This window comes from Emys orbicularis, chromosome 8 (assembly GCF_028017835.1).
Source record: "Emys orbicularis isolate rEmyOrb1 chromosome 8, rEmyOrb1.hap1, whole genome shotgun sequence".
Taxonomy (NCBI): Eukaryota; Metazoa; Chordata; order Testudines; family Emydidae; genus Emys; species Emys orbicularis.
Window position 1 is genome coordinate 23,558,595 of NC_088690.1, and position 20,617 is coordinate 23,579,211.

Sequence of the window (20,617 nt, forward strand, 5' to 3'; positions counted from 1 at the left end):
AGGTATAGACAGGACCCCATTATGCTAAGCAGATCAACACAGAACAGCAACAGCAAAGAGCTGGTCTCTGCACCAAAGAGAGTACAATCTAAGTCTAAGATATGAGACAATGGATGGATACAGACAGATAGTGAAGTACAAGGAAACAATGGGACAGTACTAGTCAGAATGACAGGCAGTGTTGTGTGCGCTGCTATTGGATGCTGAATAGTCATTTGAAGATGTTTTATTTCCAAGATGGCTGACAGGGCCAATTACTCAGCTGATGTAAATTACCATAACTCCATTGGAGTCGGCTGAGGATCTGGCTCAATATAGGAACAAGTCTAGTTTTGCAGTTAGAATAGGAGACTGGGAGTTGTCCTGGCTTCTATTCATGGTTCTGCCATTGATTCACTGAGTGACTCCAGGCAATTTACTTCATTTCTCCGTGCATAAGTTTACCCCTTTGTAAATGAGTTCAATAATATCCACCTCAATTGGATATTGTTCCTCATAACACACAGTTTGTGAACTGATCTTAGAGTCTCAACAAATTATTATTATTACTATGATTTCCATTGCCATTGTTATATTTGGCAGGAATATAAACAGTGCTTTAGCCCATTATGTTGTCAACAAGGAGACCCATCCAAAATACCAAGCTCATAAATCTGGTATTCAGCACACTATTCTGTGTATTTGTGGGATTTCCTTTGTAGATCCTGAGAAGTCCTAACGTGCCCTTCTTCTGGGTTTGACACTCTAATGGTTCTGATATTTAAAATAGTCCATCTGAGCATTTAAAAATGGTTCTGAGGCTAAGTGATATTTAAATAGCTCATAAAATCAGGGAGAGACACAGCTTTAGAGACGTCTATTGGCCTAACAAAAACATTTGAAATGTGTGCATTGTAGGACAGTGCAGAACTTGTGACAGCCCTGTTGCATGGTGGAGCTGACATTCAGCAAGTTGGATACGGAGCTCTTACAGCGCTTCATATTGCTACAATAGCTGGTCATCATGAGGTACGTTTTTCCTCTTCTACACAGGAAATGGTGAGAGTGAATGGCATGATTAATCGGCTCATTTATCTTTTAGCGTGTTACTGCTTAAAACACAGACAAAACAGCACATCAGTAACTCAGTAAATCCAAGCTTCATTTACTGGCACTTCATAACCCCTTGGAGAGGCTATTAGGATTAAAAAAGTTTCTCTTGGTTTGTGTGTACATAGAATACACATGAGTAAATGTACCAGGCATATTCATACATCTCCTGCTCTTTGTATAAAATGTCTTTAAAGTCTTGTTGGAAACCAGTGCTATTCCTTTATTAATATCAAAGAATTTAACAAAAGATTTGTGGTGACATGAATGCATATGAATATCCTTGGTGGGATCGTTGCTTCCTCCCCAGATCTCTGTATGGAAGGGACGCTCCTCTCCAGTGTGGAAGTGAGGGCTCTGTGTCACTGTCTCATCCCCTTCTCCAGATCCTGTAGATTATGCTCCACAAGCTGAGTGCATGTTCTGCACTCAGGGAGGGGGCAGAAATTTGGCCTACTCATATATTCTTATCTTAGAGTTGTATTATCTTCTCTGTGAGTTCTGTCTGGGGATCCCAGGAGCAGCTGCAGTCAGGAGAAGTCCCTAGTATGTGGATGCAACAGAGCCATGGAGCTGTTGAGGTCCAGCATCGGCCATTGCTTTCTATGGACTCCTGGGGTTCCACCAAGCTTGGGCGTGAGCCCTATGGCTCTCCATCCCTGACAAAATGATCTGGAGGAATTCATTGAGGGGAGCCTTGAAAGGATTTCTTCCTGCAGAATCTGCTCCTGAGGTGGTGGGGGGGGGGAGTGGGAAAGAGGAGTTCCACTGGAGGCTGTAGTCCAGCCCCTCCTTAACTAAACCTGCTTTTAGTCGTGAACCTGTTAGCCTATCACTTTCCAGCCTCATTTCAATCATTTCTCATATCATCTCCTTTGCGTTGCCCTGGCAACAATTAACTCACTCATTTATTTTTTTTAAATATATTTCTTGAAGTATTTAATATTATGTGTGCAGAATTACTTTTGTAATGAAGGATTCACAATTGCAAACATAATCATAAATGCACAATTATTTGTGTTCTCAATTCTGCTGCTTAAGTTGAAATTACTGACTTTTACAAAACAACAAAACTAGGCTAACTTGTGGAAACAGACACTTCAGATTTCCTGAAATAGGGCTGGTGGGCAAGGAATGCAGGATAACAACAAGAAGTTACAAAGAAGGTAATATAGAGCACATTGGTGACTATATTCACAGTTGTGTAATCAGTTGTGCAGTCACAGTCACCTCATTTGCATTCAAAAATATCCACTTGTTGGTGTCAATATAGGAATCATCTATGTAACTGGAGGCTTCTGCAAACAACTGTGTGATGCAGTTAAGAAGGCGTGTTGAAACTTTGGCCCATATTATATTAGGGTGGTATTTCTCAACCTTCTTCCGTACTAGGGTTCCTCTCTGATCTAGCTGGGACCCACTCGCAGTTTATGGGAAGGACCAGGCGTTGAGACTGCCCTGGGGAAAACACTTGCTTTAGGGAATGGACTTTCTTTCTAAACCTGATATTTTTCAAAGACTTTTATTAGAAAGCAACTCAGACTTCAGTTCAGTTCCTAGTAGAGAAGTGTCAACATCACCAGAATTAACACCCTGGTTTGTACTAATTGGCACCTTTGTTGGCATGCTCAGCAGAGAGGATGAAGACTGAATGAGCACAAGGTCCATCTAGGTTCATGCTGAAGCACACTGGGGCGATGGGGGTAGGAGCGGAGGGAAATGTAGGTGTTCTGCAGATAATGAGAGATTTTTTACTTCAATCCAGTCCTTTTTAAACTATTAAATTCAGAAAAAAACATAAGACTAAATAACTAACACTCCTCTAATGGACGGGAAAATAGTTCAGTGAAAGTACTTATTGTAAAGCAACATTCATGATCTAACTGAAACCACAGAAAACAAGGAGGTTCAGAGGTAAGATTTAAACTCTGTCATTCATCCTGCATTGCAAACATCACCAAAATTGACAGTGCTGCCACTTGGAGAGTGTAACAGAACTGCTAGTCCCACAGGCAGAAGCAACAAAGCTGTGCTTATACTTTCATGTGGCTGCCATCTTGGCCTCACTCCACTTGTGAACCTTTGAAACATTCCTGTTTACACTGAAGGCAAAGTCAGCTTAAATATGTCTTTACTATCAAACCAAAGTTAGACTCCTATCTCCCTTTGAAATCAAGGGGAGCTTAACGCTTAACCTGCTTAGGAGCATTTTCAAAGATATTTAAGCACCTCGCTGCATCTTTAGGTATCTAAATATCTTTGAATATTTGGCACCGTGTCTATCTCTGCTTATATGAACTGCTTAGTACAGTGGGGCTCTGATTCTATCTGGGGTCTCTGGGCACTAACATAATATAAATAATAACTACAGCAATCTTGTCCCAGGGAGGTTCAAAGGCACTTTGCAAAGCCAGCTTGAGTAATCTGCACTTCCTCAACATTTCCGCTGGGAGAGGAAATTCGTGCTCTGACCGTACTCCATAGGAGCCCTACTGGCAAAGGATGCCTAGTGGAGGGGCTGAATCACCATATCCCAGCCACTTCCCTCCATCACCAGCATCACTCACATTTTAAGATGTGCTGGCTGCCTAATCCCCCACTCCTCACATCTTGGTGTGGGCAGGGGAGGATGAGGGTGCAGTGTGCTGTTTCATCCCTCCACCTGGCCAGACTTTCTGCCATTGGGGGTCTGGGCCAGGAGAAGCCAGTGCAGACTTTGGCTGATTCTCGCCTCACGTTTGTATTCTCTAAATATTTAGAAACGGTGAATACAAAAGACACCAAAATGAGAATAACTCCAAATGTTACTTTTGCATTGATTGATTGGGCGCTCGAGATAGAAGCCATAAAGATAAGTCACACGAAAGCCTGGCGTTACCTCTGAAATCTGTGCAGATGTGACAAAGTGAGAAAAAGGATAAAGCACTGTACAGTTAGTCACACACAAAAACTCAATTAAAAAGCTGTTATTCTTCAATGTTTCGGTCAGCAACTCCAACAGTTATCAAGGGACAAATCAATTTGCAGCATCTGTAGGCAACTGTTTAAGTCTGTGGATGGAGAAGCATGCTAATAGAGCAGACTGACATTAAATACTTTATTTTGAAGGTTAGCTTTTCAGGGACTAGGTTTTGCTGGTGGTTTTGGTGTTTATTTTTTAGCATTACGTTCTTAAACTCATGAGACATCATGTCATTCCCTTCATTAATCAAGTATATTCCTGGGTCTTGTTGTTTACTCACTAGAAATACTTCCTAGCGTATCCTGTCTCAAAAAAAAAAGTTGCTGTTTACAATGTAAAAAATATATATCCAATCGTTCTGTGCAAGAATTATAATAGGCAAGTTAGCAACAGTCTTATTCGTTTTATGATCCTTTCATCTTCTCTGAAACGTGCTTTGTGTTTTGTGTGTGGACTGTGTGTTACTTGGTAATGATCTTATGTACAGAGTGATATTTTGCCTTTCTGGGGGCATGGCATTAAGGGAATTGTCTGTATTCTTTAATGGTATTCTTTAATGGAGCCCCAAGTATCTAAGGCAGAGATCAGCAACCTTTGGCACACGGCACGCCAGGGTAAGCACCCTGGCAGGCCGGGCCGGTTTGTTTACCTGCCGCATCCGCAGGTTTGGCCTATCGCGGCCCCCACTGGCCCCAGTTCGCCACTCCAGGCCAATGGGGGCGGCAGGAAGCAGCGGCCAGCACATCCCTCGCCCTGCACCGCTTCCCGCAGCCCCCATTGGCCTGGGACGGCGAACCGCAGCCAGTGGGAGCCGCGATCTGCCGAACCCGCGGACATGAGAGGTAAACAAACTGGCCCGGCCCGCCAGGGGGCTTACCCTGGCAGGCTGTGTGCCAAAGGTTGCCGATCCCTGATCTAAGGTACAATCTGTAGTATATATTCTTAATAAAACAGTGTCTATCTTTTCCAAAATTCCATGTATATAAAGTAAGGCTGTCTGATCATATTATCTTATTATGTTGTCTTCCTCATTATGCTGGATGCTCATTAGATTGGGTTACTTACTGGAGTCATTTTAATAGCTCATTATTTCCTATAAATGTTATTCACAGCTGGTACATTGCCAGGTAGACCTTTTATAGAATCCCTTTTTCTACCATAAATAGGCTCCAAAGTTGCACTCAGATGTGCTAGTGTGGTTCCCTCTCTCTGTGCGTAGCTACATTGACTACACTGTATCTTGATGCAGGATCAGGGTCATATTTTGCTAGACAGTCCCATAATCAAACCATTTTTATGGACATAGGGTGGGCAAAACTGCACATTCACCTGAAACATTGTCCTTGTCATACCTGAACTAGTGCGTACCTTGTCACTGGTCTTTAAGGCTTTGACATCCAAGAAGAGGTGTCCTGGATCTATTTCATAGTCAATAGTAAAGGTGATCTTTGGGAATTGTTTAGTGAATAACTTTACACTGTGCTGTACGTCATTTTTATTGATGATGGTAGGGAAGATGCCAGCTATGTAGTATCTGTACAAAATTGGATGAGTATTAAGCTGTTCAGGCCCTGGACCTAAATACCAATCTAAGATTGCTGCAAGTTGATTTATCTATCCCCTGACAGTGTATTGAGCTAAGGACTGAAGCAAAGACTCTTTTAATTTAGATTGTGGAATAATTAAGGTTTGATCTTTATGCATTTTTAAAACATTAAAATAAGTGCATGTCACAGTACAGTATACTTGTATGGGTGTTATTCATCCCAGTGCAGAGGGACTATGCACCATTTTATTTCCATTTAGGCACTCAAAATAGGGTTTTTTGGGGACAGATATGAATAATTCTTAGGGGCACCCTCTTTCCAGTATGGAACTTCACCTATGTCTGAAAATATACTATTTTAAAAAAATGTTTTTCAAATTCAGAAGGCATATTAATCAGCTGTAGCTACAGATATTTTTATATATTAAAAATAAAAAAATATGTGTTTTCAGTTGAAAACTATGCTATATTGGTGTATAGGTGATATACTTAACACTATTTGTCAGTCATTCTCAACCAAGGGTACGCAGAGATTTTCCAGGGGGTAAATCAATTCATCTAGATATTTGGCTAGTTTTACAAAAGGCTACATGAAAAGCACTAGCAAACTAGTACAAACTAAAATTTCATACAATGATTTGTTTATACTGCTCTATTTACTATACACTGAAATGTAAGTACAATATTTATATTCCAATTGATTTATTTTATAATTACATGGTAAAAATGAGAAAGTAAGTAATTTTTCAGTAACAGTGTGCTGTGACTTTTTTTTTTTTTTTTTGTATTTTTATGTCTGATTTTGTAAGGAAGTAGTTTTTAAGTGAGGTGAAACTTGGGGTATGCAAGACACATCAGTCTCCTGAAAGGGATACAGTAGTCTGGAAAGGTTGAGAGCCACCGCTGTATGTGACTTTGGAACAAGAGACCCTATGCTTCAAAAATGATTTTCCTCTGCGGTGAAATTCAAAAGTAACAAATGCTTTTGATGATAATTACCGGATTTCAATATTTATAGAAAATTGCACATGATCAATCTAGCATGTACATAGTGTTGTTTTGTTGAGTGGCCACTGCATATTTCCACTTCTGTGATTGGTGCCTCCTGGCATTGTGCAGTGGAATATGCTAGAGAGCAATGTCCTTGAGCCACTGGCCCCTCCCTCCTCCCTGGAGAGGATTCTGACAGTGACTAGGGGAGTGGCCCCATCCACTCTTCAGTTACTTTTAAGTCACTGAAGATACAATGAACTTAGATCACACGTAGTGGTGTCAATGGTTCACTCTTCTGTTTCTTTTTTCTTCTGTCCTTTCAAAGGCTATTTTCTTTTTAATTCATTAGATTAACATTAATAAAGGTTTCCTTAGTTAGGAGAACAAAGAGAAAATGGTACCTGTCAGGAATGGACACAGGAGCAGGAGGACTGCTTCACACACCCCTACTGGTAGGGTAGGCTCGTCAGGCCTAGTCAATTAAGTTTGGCAATGTGTGAATCCAGCATTGACCTTGAACATCAGTGGGAGTTTTGATTTCAGGTGGGTAGGATTTAGGGTGACCAGATGTCCCTATTTTATAGGGGCAGTCCTGATTTTTAGGTCTTTCTCTTATATAGGCTCCTATTACTCCCCACCCCCGTCCCGATTTTTCACCCTTGCTGTCTGGTCACCCTAGTAGGATTTCACCCATTGTATTTGTTTGTGCTGCAGTCGCTCTTTGTATTTGATGCTGGGGGGAAGTGAGAGTGATTTGATTCAACCCAGTGATAAGAACGAAAGCTTACAGTAGGAAAACTTATTAATTTTAATTAAATCAACAAATGAGCTAATATCTTAGGGTACCCTGCTTTGTTGTTCATGTTTCAGGTGTACTGCAATGAGAAAAAGTGACTTTTAGTGAGTCAGAGGAGCATTATTCACCATCATGGTGGGATTATCATTGGGTAGTCCATTGATAAAACTCTTAAATTTGACTTTCTCACATTAATGGCCTACCTTGTGCATCAGACTCTGGTTCATTTTTTATAGTTACTTCATCCTCTTCATCACAGTCCTCTCTGTGACACAAGAAATGTGTTCACTGAAGGAGTAGTCTGGCATAAAATCATTCACTGAATCAGAGCCTTATGCTATTGTAAGTTCTCCAACAGCTGCAGCAAGGATATGTTTGCAAACCATTATGAAATCAAGATGTTTTTAAATAAAGGTATACAGTACATTGCTGAGATAGAAAAGGATTATTATCTATTATTTATAGCTATACTTTATACTCAAAACTGTTGTTTACCATATAGAATTATTGTACCTAGACCTAATTTTTGCTATGTTGAAGAGATGCAGGGTATGTGTGTGTGTGTGTGTGTGTGTGTGTGTGTGTGTGTGTGTGTGTGTGTGTGTGTGTGTGTGTGTACTTAAAATCTTTTGTCCATTTTTGGAAGATTCTGTTGATATGAGAGATCCCTTATACTTGAAGGGTAAATTACATTTACATCTACTTTAAGGCCACTTTACACTGCCAAAGAAGGGAGTTTTAGGGTAAATGAGAATCAGGCCCCAAATGGGGAATATTGTTGGACCCTGTGTGTGAAATATCAATTCCACAATAGAAGAAAGTGCCACTTCTGTATAGACAGAATGATATAAAATGAGGATAGTAATGTGAGTGGAGAGTCCCTACCTCCGCAGTAATGGGTGTAGTTGAAAACTTATAAACATACACACGAGCACATGCACATTCACTAAACAATGTAGTCACATAAAAATTGTTCTGCCCTCCTGGGAGAAATTGCACATTTTTACTGGCTCCAGCAAGTTGCCCCAAAACTGTTGCCCGTAGTTATTTGTTCTTCCCAAGAGTGAATCTTGATTAAAGTTTATTTTAATAGGTATTTCAGTGTGTTTGTGCACTGGCCTTTTCCTCTGGAAACGTCAGTTCAAATCCTGACCTTGGTAACAATTTAAACTGTTTTTGGTGGTCATGCCCTAGGCATTATTTGACAATATTGGGAAACTAGTCACAGTTTGGCAGTGTTCATATTGACTGGGAGCAGGGACTGAGATCCATAGATAGAGCTGTCTGTGGAATCTTGCACAGTATTTACCTGCACTATGCCTGGTTCTTTCCAATACTTTAATCTACACTAAATTCACTGACCGATTGTCAAGGCTGCTTCCCCACTCTGAACTTTAGGGTACAAATGTGGGGGCCTGCATGAAAACTTCTAAGCTTAACTACCAGCTTAGATCTGGTCCGCTGCCACCACTCCCAAAGCTAATTCCCTTCCCTGGGTAGCCTTGAGAGACTTTTCACCAATTCCCTGGTGAATACAGATCCAAACCCCTTGGATCTTAAAACAAGGAGAAATTAACCATCCCCCCTCCTTCCTCCCACCAACTCCTGGTGGATCAAGATCCAACCCCCTTGGATCTAAAAACAAGGAAAAATCAATCAGGTTCTTAAAAAGAAGGCTTTTAATTAAAGAAAAAGGTAAAAATGATCTCTGTAAAATCAGGATGGAAAATAACTTTACAGGGTAATCAAACTTAAAGAGCTCAGAGGACCCCCCTCTAGACTTAGGTTCAAAGTTACAGCAAACAGAGGTAAACACCCTAGTAAAAGGTACATTTACAAGTTGAGAAAACAAAGGTAAACTAACACGCCTTGCCTGGCTGTTTACTTACAAGTTTGAAATATGAGAGACTTGTTCAGAAAGATGTGGAGAGCCTGAATTGATGTCTGGTCCCTCTTAGTCCCAAGAGCGAACAACCCCCAAAACAAAGAGCACAAACAAAAGCCTTCTGCTCCCCCCCCCCCCAAGATTTGAAAGTATCTTGTCCCCTTATTGGTCCTTTTGGTCAGGTGTCAGCCAGGTTACCTGAGCTTCTTAACCCTTTACAGGTAAAAGGATTTTGGAGTCTCTGGCCAGGAGGGATTTTATAGTACTGTACACAGGAGAGCTGTTACCCTTCCCTTTATAGTTATGACACCAATAATAAACAGAAAACAAATACTATGCAATAATTATGGCAAAGTTGAAAAAAACCCTCTATTTTAATAAGCATTGTGAAATCTCTAGAAATCTTCCACACATCTATGCAGATGTCTCATCCCAGAACTCTTACTTTCTCAAGAAGAGGCATCATTAAGGGAGATATCCACAGTGAAATTTTGAATAAAATTACTCATGATGGACATGACCCCACGTTTGCGCACTAATGAACGTGCTATTATCCTGGTGGGCTAAGTGGGTAGATTACATTCACTGAAAATTCAAAAGGTTATTCTGATCATCTGGTCATCTGTTTAGAAGTTCTAAGAAGCTGTGTAGTGTTTCCCTAGAAAACAAATATATACCACCTCTAACCCTTACATGAACTCTGACACCACCAGCGTAAAGAATGAACGTTTCTTCCAAACTCAGGTTTCCTAGTCTGTGTCTACACTAGCAAGCTTACAGCAGCACAGCTGTACTGATGCAGCTGTGCCGCTGTAAGATCCGATCAACATAATTAAACCACCCCCAATGAGCAGCAGTAGCTATGTCGGTGGGAGAAGCTCATCTGCTAACAGGATTGTGCACACTACCACTCATGCCAGTGAAACTTATATTGCTCAGGGGGTGTTTTGCCTATTTTGTTACAAAGTAAATATCAGCACCTGTCAATCTTTTGGGTGCAATAAGTAAGAAAGAAGTGGCAGATTCATCTCTGATCCACCTTTAATAAAAATCTTGTAGCTATAGAAAAAGTGGTGTGACAGTTGCAAAAGATTTTCTGATGTGACAGTGTACTGCTCAATTTGATATAAACTAGACCTAACTATACTTTCTGAAAGACATAGGAGGTGGGAAAAGACATACTGACAGACATGTCAAAAGAAATGTTAAGTAAAGTAAAGGAGGCCCTGAAATCTTGTGCGCAGGCTTCTAGTCATGTACCAAATAGCTAGAGAAGAGCCTGAAAAACAAGCCAAGATATGATCCAAATATGAGTGTTCCAAACTTGTGGCTGGCCTCTGTCATAATTGGCTGAATCGTCTCCTCCTCACCTCAGATCTGGAAACCTGGGAAAATCAGATCCAGCCATGAATTTTGTGGCTTTTGACCATTTCTATAAATGACTTGCTTCTAGGCAGAAGTGAGGAGGATTTATTCACAGGCTGGAGACTATGAAAAGTACTTTGCCATTCCAGATAATTTCGAAATAAATCTAGAAAAGTCATTGTTTCCCTGCACACTTTCAAAGGTTTTGCTTCAGTTCAATGTATTTCAACATGCTGATTATCTCTCTGGCATGTGGACTGAATGCACTGATGTTTGGAAATTCCAGTCCAAGTAGCCCTAATTTTGGAGTAAGTGCAGTCTTTCATTATCAGCATCATGTGAACAAGTGCTGAGCAGCCAGTTCGAACTCAAGGAAAATAATAAGTATGATGGAACCTATATGAAGAATCTGCATTTGTCAAACAGAAACAAGAGCTGGTTTGAGCCAACTAGACCTTGTAATTCTTTAGGGTTTTTTTGCTTGTACAAAATGGCAGGACAGGACATGCAGAGGGAACAACTTATCAATGTATTTTAAAAGATATAGTGAGAGCAGATCAGAAGTTACAGAAAGGCAATATAAAAGTTAGAATCACTCATTAGTGAAGAAATATTTATATATTAAATATAAATAATGGAAGCCTGATTGTCATTTATACTAAGTCCCCATTCTACAACTCTGGCATTGTAAAGATGGCTTAAAACTAGTATAAATGTAATTTATGCAAACTTCCAGAGTGGTGTAAAGGGGCCCTAATATTAATGAGACACAAATAGGATGACATCCTGACCCCATTGAAGTCAATGGTAAAATGTCCAATTACATTAAAGTGGCCAGGGTTTCTCCCTTAATATTTTACAACATGAAAAGCCATATTTTCAGACTGGCCTATGAATATGGGCAGAAAGATATTGCATTCACAAATCCCACATGTGCACAAATCAGATAATTTAATACTTAACGTGTGGATGTTGTTGCATAAAATCTTTATGAACAAATATTGAAGCTGGGCTATAAATTTAAGCACATAATGTTGATTGGTTTCTTTATATTGCTTGCAGAAAAATACTGTGTATTGAGTTCAAAATCATTCTTCTTGCAAATGCAACTTTTGTCATTATTTCTCCTTTACTAATGCAGAATTATTTGTGGAGAGAAATGAATCAGCTACACTAATACATTTTGATTTCTGGATAAGAAAACAGATTAATTTACAACTTGCAGGTTCTTAACTTTCCAGAATAGATCTTTCACATACAACTTTGAGTTCTTTGTTACTTAATTATCATTAGTTGATTAAAGGAAACAAAAAATCATTGATCCAATTAGACATGATTTTTCAATATATCTGTATCAGGATGAGACCTAACTTACTTTTTTTAAGCAGATAAATTGCAGTATGTGCTAGCGGAAAAGAATTTTTCAGATTAGAGCCCATATTTTGAAATTCTGGCCCTCCAAACCTCCGTTCTTCTCCCCATTTCTATCGTTTCCCATGTCTACTTCTGCCAATGTCTTTTCCCCTAGAAAATTATATGACTAAGGCACCAATCCTGCAATACTCTCCTCATGACAGAGTTTATTAAAGGATCGAAGTGTTAAGAATAAGCCGGTGGGGGTGATTTTGCATAATTCTGTATTTTCTGTTGCTCAACAGAAAATGCTCTAATGTAAATAATACATACAAGATGCACAAGAACATAAAGTAAATATATGCTTCAGATCTGATCATTAAAATGAAGAACAATGAGCAGAAAATGCAAAATACCTTGCTTTATTTTACTTTTTCAAGTTGCTTTTTTAAAACTTTTGGGCCTGATCCTATGAGTGACAGAGCACCTCCTACAATGTGCAGAGTACCCTCAACTCCAACTGAAATCAATGAAAACTGAGGATACTCAGCTCCTTGCAAGGATAAAGCCCCTAATTTGATGAGGAATCATTTTTTGCGAGCAATTTAGAAAAGACCCATTGTTTTCTCTGTTAGTAATGATCAGCTCTTTGCCAGAAATATCCCCTACAGAGAGTTGTACTCCATATACCTCATTTGGTTCTGTTGTTCATTTGGAACCTGAAGATTTATAGTTCAGATTCTGCTTTTTTCTTTCTCTTTTTTTATAGATCTTTGAAATTGTCAGTCTGCTGAGAATCTCTTCTGCTAGGTTAAATAGCTTACTTTGCACAGAATTTCATTAATATTCATGGAAATTGGAACTGTAAAAAAAACTGTAAAAAGTGCAGTGAAATGTAAGTCAGAGAGGGAAAATATATTTTTGACATTTCCTCCATTTCAATAAAATAAGAAAAAAAAATTATTTATTCAGTTAAATAAATAAAAGAAACATACACACCAGCCTATTATTTTTATTATTTGACTTTTCCATTTCTTGAGAAAAGATACTCATTATATTTCAGAGCCAGACAAAGAGCAACTGGAGAATCTAGCTTTGATGCTCAGTTCTGCTGCAGGGCCAGTTTGTGACCTTGGCTCAATCTCCACACCTCCTGAAACCACGATGGTAATCACCTCTATAAAACTGGGAGATTGAAGGACACTGCTGTAAATGAGATGTTCCAACTCAGCTGAGCCAGCTTGGTACATAAATATTTCATCTTCTCTGTGATTTTGTTTCATATTTGTTTACTTTAGCAAAACTAGTTTGCTGGTTTGTTTTATCGTTTAGTGGACATTTTCAGAGCACGATCCCGGGACTGGAGTCCTCAGTGGGAAGTGTACAAAATTAGAGAAAAATAAGAGATGCTGGAAACCAAATTAGATACCCAGATGAGTTTTAAAAAACTGTTCCTAAGCCTGGTGTTTTAAAAACATTAAATGTTTCCAGCCCAGAGAGGTCACTGCTGAATTAATAATACATTTTTAATATGCACTGATGTGATATCCAATATTTCCACACTGAAAAACTAATATTGTGGCCTATTTCATTTTATAAATTAAAATTGGCATTTGCAGATTACAGTGCAGAAAGGTTTGTGAACTGAGCTGAGATTCCAGTTGGGACAGAGGAGTGTTATTTCATTTTGCCACATGTACAGTTGACACTCTAATGCGTGAATGCATTTGTTTTCTTGCAACAAGGACTTGTTGGTAAACACAGAGTTTGTTTTATAAGGACAGCTTTCAAAGAATAAAATATAGATTTTCACATATAAATCCTGTTTTACAATGGAATATTTTTCATCTCTAGTTTTCACTTGAATGAGTTTTATTACTAGTTATGGGTGAACCTCAAACAACTTGAGAAACCTTGGAAAGTTTACGTATTTATTTGAAACTTTTCTGAATATTTCAAAGTCCTCATTTTCCTTCATCTTTCTCACCATTCCACACTAATCCTTCCAACTTCTACAGTTACATATTTTCCCTTCCTCCTAATTCTATTTTTCTCCTAACTTCCAGTCTCAAGCATCTCCAGTTTCCTCCACCTGACATCCAGTATGCCCCCTCCCTTTCATATGTCATGAATGGAGAGGTCTAGTCTGAAGTTTTATTGTATTTCTCTGTTACAGTCTGGCTGGCTAGAAAAATCTAATCTCATGAATTCAAGGACACTAAATCTTCACAGCCCTGCAACTTGTCTGAAGCTTTTTTGTAGTCATTTATGCTGGTGCAAAGTCAATGTAAAATGCTACCAAACCAGGATAGTAGGTCTATACCCACTTTGCATAGATATAGATGACTACACAAATTGCAGGGCAATGGTGAATCAGGCCTAGGTCTTCTCCAGAATTTGCTTTTGTCTGAACCCTGAGGGGTGGGAGGAGAGATACCTGAATTAATGAGACTTGATAGAGATTTTAGCAGAAATTGTCCAGTCCCCCAGATGGATTTGGTTAAAGGAGGCCTATTGCAGACTAGGAGATGGAGAGTTGTCCATCTGTTCTTATCTTTAAAAAGGTTCAGTTATGATTTAGATTAAGACCCTTCTTTTCTGCAGAACCAGTTCACCTGTTCCTAATCATTACACTCTTGAACCTAATTGTGAAAGCATGTTTGCTGCAAAACAAGATGGAAACTATGCATTTCCAGTTCTCTAGTGTCCAAAATAGCACAGAGATGAAATCATACGTTAGCCAGATCCTGCCAAATGGTGTGGGTGCCTTGCATCTCCCTTACAGTTTCACATAAGCAAACCTCTTTTACTTGGACTTCTCTTGCTTTCTTCAGAGTTGATCAAACATCAGCTACAACAAGATAATATGATCAGTTTTTAAGATGGTACGCTTATGATGAAGGGGCTGTCTATTTGGGGGGGGGGGGAAATGTTTTTTCAACTGAGTTAGCTCGCTCAGTTGAACAAGTTTAACATGATTGCAAAGCCTCCTTAACACCCATGCAGACACAGTTTAACATCATCAAAGCTGTGTGAGCTGGTTGTGTGGTAGTCTAGCTGGAAGCCTAGTTGTTTCAAAAATGCCTACAGCTGCACTGCCGTAGCATTTTAAGTGTTGACATACCCCTAGAATTTGAAGTCCTTGCGTCTCTTTTGAAAATGAGACTTGGGCTCATAAGACATAACACCCTCCGTGTCTGTATGAGTGTTAAGGGAGCTTCCACCTTGGCTACAACACAGCCAGCAAACACAACTGAAAAGGTGTTAAACTGTGTCTACATGGGTAATAAGGGAGTTTCAACTAGTTTGACTGAGCCTCCAACCCATCTACTCAGCCCAAGAGTCTGCCTTTTGAAGCAAATTAACTCTTGTAATGTAATGTCTTTAAACCAACAGGTCAAAGCAATTGAGATGTTTCAAAAATATAGTGTTATTAATTAAATGATGAGGGCAAGACAATTGTTTTCCCATAATGTATCACAAAGTCACTTAAACCATTCTATGTATAATATCTTCAGATAAGAAAACAAAATGCCTCAGTTCCTTGGCTACCTGCTTTGGAAGGAGAAACCATTCTTGTAGTACGAATGGAAATCAGTACCTGCATTTTTCATTACTGATTTTATCTGTGACCCAACTGTATTTATCTTATCTATTCCAATGAGGCTAGGAGAACATACAGATAGACTTGGGGACAGAAGACAGAATTGAGACACACTAACAAAAAAGAATATGTTGAAACATTTCAATAGACTTCTTCCTTAGTTAGACAACTCCTTTAATTGTATCTTACATCTGTCAACTAGTGTTTCACAACCATTTGGAAACTTCTTTAGGCATTTACTGCTTCATTCTGTTCAAGGTTAATTCTACAATTCTTACAGACCAGCAAAGAGTTAAGAGACTTGCCAGTTTTGTGCAAAGGATCTTTACAGGACATGACTGATTATATCTATATCTGCTAATTTGGAAAGAATTAGGCCAGTGCTTGATGCTCCTCTTATTTAGGTTTTAATGGCTTAATTAATAAAGAAGCTCTGAAAAGCATTGCAGATACTTTAGATGTGTTAACACAGGGATATACATAGGCTAATGCTGATGCATATGGCTTAATTGTTGAAGTTGTCTTTCTCATTTTAATTTTACCGACTAGAAAGTCAATATCCATTGATTTAATTTTGTTAGAAGAATTCTTATCTCCTGCCCTTCTCCAAGAGACAAAATCTTTATGTGGTCTATCTTATGTTCCATTTGTTGACTCTCTCTAACCTTCAAAGTTACCTTAATTAACAGTCTCTGTTTGAAGTGGACATAATTTACTTGAATTTTCAAAAAGCTTTGGATAATGCCTTTCATAAAAGACTATTAAGGTAAATAACAAGAGGGTAAAGGGAAAAGTCATGTTGTGAATTAAAAACTGGTTAAGCAAGAAGAAATAGAAATAGAGTCGTACTGAATGATTACTCTTCAGAGTGGAAAGCAAGTTAATAGTGGGGCACCACGAGGGTCAGTCTTATTTAATAAACTAAAGCTTTGGAGGAGAAAGCAGGTAATAAGCTGCTGAAGATTGCTGATTGCACTAAGTATTTTCAATTAGTTAAGAAAAATTGTGAGAAACTGCAGACATTTTTAAATTAGAGATGGATCCGTTGCAGTTCAGGGCAATGATGGGTGACCTCAGTAGGCCAAAGTCCTTCCATCCCATCCCAGAAAGAATTGGGTCCTCCCTTGAACAGAAGGTCCTGTCCGTTTTCTTAGTCAGAAAGAAGGACATGAGTCAGTCTAAACTCAGGTTACTGATCCAAAAGTTTTTTCTTTGTCTGTTGGTCTCTGGAGAATCTAGTTTCAACTAGTATTTGCAAGCCTCTCCAGGTGGTACTTCTCTGGAGGTGTTACAATGCAATTGAATTTGCCTATGCACTCCCATTCCCCCACTGTTCTTAATTCCTGGAGAAGCTGCGGTCACTCTTCACCCTAGAATTATGTACAATCTCTAGCCCACAATGATCCATAACCTTAATACAGTAAAATCTCCAACAATATTGCAGGAAATTACCATATGCATTATAGGATCAAAACTGGAATCTCAGATCTAACTCCCTTTGAATATTGGGTTGAAAGGATGCAAATCTCCGCTCTTACGATTTTCCTTCTGGTTCAAATCTAAAACCAGAAAGGACCTAACTTCTGATTTGGTTCAAATACAGGCAAAATCTCGTAGGAATGCAATTCTTGTGTGATTTTTTTTTGTCAGTAATGATGATTTAGCTAACACTTGTGTAGTGCTTTTAATCCAGAGATTTCAAGGTGCTTTACAATTCCCCGATGGTGATAGATGATGAAACTGAGACACTTAGCAGTTAAGGCTCAGTTTTTCCAAACTGGCTTATAATTTGGGTACCTTTAAATGCCTATGGTCTAATTTCCACAAGTACTGAACACCCACAACTCCAAATGAAATCAGTGGGAGCTTCTCTCTCAGATCTGCATGAAAACTTCCTGTGATATAAGAGTCAAACCTTTATTCACAGTGCCTGCTTCCTAAAGAAAGAAAGCGCTCTCTCTCTCTCTGCTGTTTATATGAGGTTCTGAAACTATCTTCTAATCCAAAGCTCTCTTGGAAGCACAAGCCTACCCATATAGATCACCCCAGAATTTACAATTCCTGAGAGTAATTAAAAGCTTTGGTGTTTTTTCTAAGCTTCCATTCTTCTCTCTTACAAGGATTACTGTCTGTTAATCTAACAATATTGTTTCTCTGTCTCCCCCCTCTTATCATTTATGGGTGAGTGAGATGAGTCACAAGAAGCTCCATTGAAGTCAGTGGAGCTATATTGAGTTACCCCTGCTGGGGATCAGGCTAAGGACTTTAGACCCCTAAAGGAATGAATCCCCCAAGATACATGGGGCTCTCAGAGGATATTCCAGAGGAAAGCATCTTCCATAAGGAGGCAAGTTGCTTCTGCACTGCTACCCACCATCAACACTATCTCCTTGATCCCCTTGACAATATGGCTTGAGGAACTTTGATGCTAACAACACCATCCGCCACTGGCTGCCATCTGTGCTCCCTTGGACTGGTTTCTATAGCTCTGGGGGTAAAATCTGACAAAGCAAGGCCAGCGTCTTCCCTCCCTCCACATCAGCAGAGCTCCTGCAGAGGGGCTTCCATGTGATAGGGGAGCATACCCTTCCATGCATCCTGTTCTCAGACCTGCAAATTCAGGTTCTCTTCTGCTCAAGAGCATTTGGGCCTTCCAGTGTTTGGGACATTTTTAGAAGGTGATAAATGCCTTCAGATCCTATTGAAGTTAATGGGATTTGAGGAGGCTCTGTACATGGCAGGAGTAGTCCCTAAAACACTAGTCCTAGGGAGGCTTACAGCCAATGTTAGTATGAAATAATTATGTAACCCTTCTGCCCCTCTGAGTTGGCAGCAACAAGGGCCGGGTTCAGTATCTAGGGGTTCCATTTCAATAACGCAATGCAAAACCGGCTCGAGCCCCCACCCAGTGACGTGGGACAATTACATACCACCCCCCCGGGCGCCTCTAGGAGGCAATACTTCCCCTCTCGCAAGCACAGAGTCTGAGTGTAGCAAAAGCCTTTTAATAAAGGAGGGAAACAATGCGGCATTATGTTGGGGAAACACCACAAACAGGATTCATAACACAAACCATGAGCAAAAGACCCACCTCCAAGTAAGTTTGGCAGTGTCCTTTTCCCCTCAGGGTCTTAAGTCCAATCACCCCAAAGTCCAACAACCCCAAAGTCTCTGTCCCTGGTCAGTGCCGCCCCAGAATTCAAAAGTTTATCTGCAGAGTTTTACCCCTCCCCCCCAGCCTGGGCGGAAATGGGGGGGGGCACATGGGATGTTAAGGGGCACCTTACATGGTCCGAGGCCGACTGCCCCACCTCTCCGTGGAGTTCTGCTGCAGCCTTTACCACAAATGGCTCCGCTCTACCAGCTGCGCCACGCCACCAGCCGTACCATGAACCGCTCCAGCTGCCCCCGCAAATGGCTCAGCTCCGCGCCGCTCGCTCGCTGTTCCATGGGCCGCTCCAACCGTCCCACAAACTGCTCGGCTCTGCCAGCTGCTTAGCAATATATCTTCAGGCTCCCCCACTGTTAACACAGCACTCAGTGATCTCAGCTCAGCAATTTTAGCTCTTTTAGTGATTTCAGCTTGTAGTAGGGGAGCCCCAGTGCTGGTGCACCATTGGCCCAAAGTGAATTCAGTTCAGCAACTTCTAGCTAGACTCCTAATGGAAGCAAACTTAGCTCTGCTATTCAACAGTGGTGAGAGGGGGAGATATTTCAATTGGTGTTCCAGGCCCTCAAAAGGGGCCCATGCCACCAGGTACACATACCTGTCCCCAACCTCTCTCAATTCACTGGGTTTTGTAACACATGCCCCTTGTCTAGCAAGTGCTACTTAGTTACTGGTGAGTCCCTCTGTCATACAACAGTTCCACTGGCCTTGATTCACAGAATCAGGGTAACAACACTTTATTCTTCCTGCCCCAATAACAGAGAAACTGGGGATCCCACACCAGCCAAAGTAACCACTTTCAATTGTTGTTGTCCCAGGCTAGGCGGGTGGGTGTGCCTATGCAAACAAGATCAGCCCCTGAAGTTCTTTTCAACCCTCGCCATAGTTCACCACCAGATGTCAGGGTAGAGCTTAGCCTGACTCTGCTTACAATTAAACATAAGGGAAAACGCATTAAGTGTGGTATGGAAAGGGCTTTACACAGAAAATTCACTCAGTGAAGCACATTGACAAAATATTTTTTTCAATTTAAATAGTCTAAAGAAATAATCCCTGAACACTAACGTTGCTTAGTAACAGGTCTTAGTTCCGTCAGTACTTGTGAGTGACAGATTCAAATGACTGGCCTCTTTGTTGCCCATGTGAAATGAATTGGTGGTCTCAGTCCAGTTACTAGTTGACAGGAGCCCACATCACACATGATTCATCATGTCTGGCACTAATTGGGACCATCGCTGGCAGTGTCAGCAGAGAGGAGGAGTGAATAGCAGTGGAATCGACACTATCCACTCATCGCCTCACTAGAGGTGGTCCCTTTATGTCACCATTGAGACATATGGGTAGGTTGAGCTGGAATGTGTTTTCCCTGCTGCTCCCCATGCTGTGGATAATTTCTAGGGCTGTCACTCCAGCACCTTTCACAATCATTAGACTCACATGCAGGCTACATGGAAAAACAATAGCATTCCATAAAACTGTATGTAGAATTATGCAAATGATCTGTGGCACAAGACCCTTAGTGGGTATAAAGACACCCTTGGGCTTCAAAAAAATAACAGTGTTTAGGCTTCAATAAATAATCCAAAATGGTTTAATTCAAATTTCCATTTTGACAGTTATTCAGAAGGCCAATGCTTCAAAATTAATAGCTGCTCGACCAAACCATTGGCCTCCAGAATGACTAAGAGAGTGAAAATTTGAAAGAAACCACTTTGGTTATTTATTGAAGTCTAAGGGCTATTATCTTCTAAAATACACTGAAGTCTTTACACATTGAGTGAATTATACTTGTGAATTTACCTGCATGCATTTACATTTAAAGGGGTCATTTTATTTTATTTTATTCTATTTTATT

At 40.1% G+C, this 20,617-nt stretch overlaps 1 protein-coding gene across 1 annotated transcript in view; it reads left to right on the forward strand.

Moving 5' to 3' along the window:
- Window positions 1–20,617, forward strand: part of TNNI3K (TNNI3 interacting kinase) — a 169,827-nt gene that overhangs the window by 16,914 nt on the left and 132,296 nt on the right. The window contains exon 5 of the mRNA XM_065408995.1: window positions 898–1,008. Coding sequence (XP_065265067.1) covers window positions 898–1,008 — 111 coding nt within the window. The remainder of the gene's footprint in view (window positions 1–897; window positions 1,009–20,617) is intronic.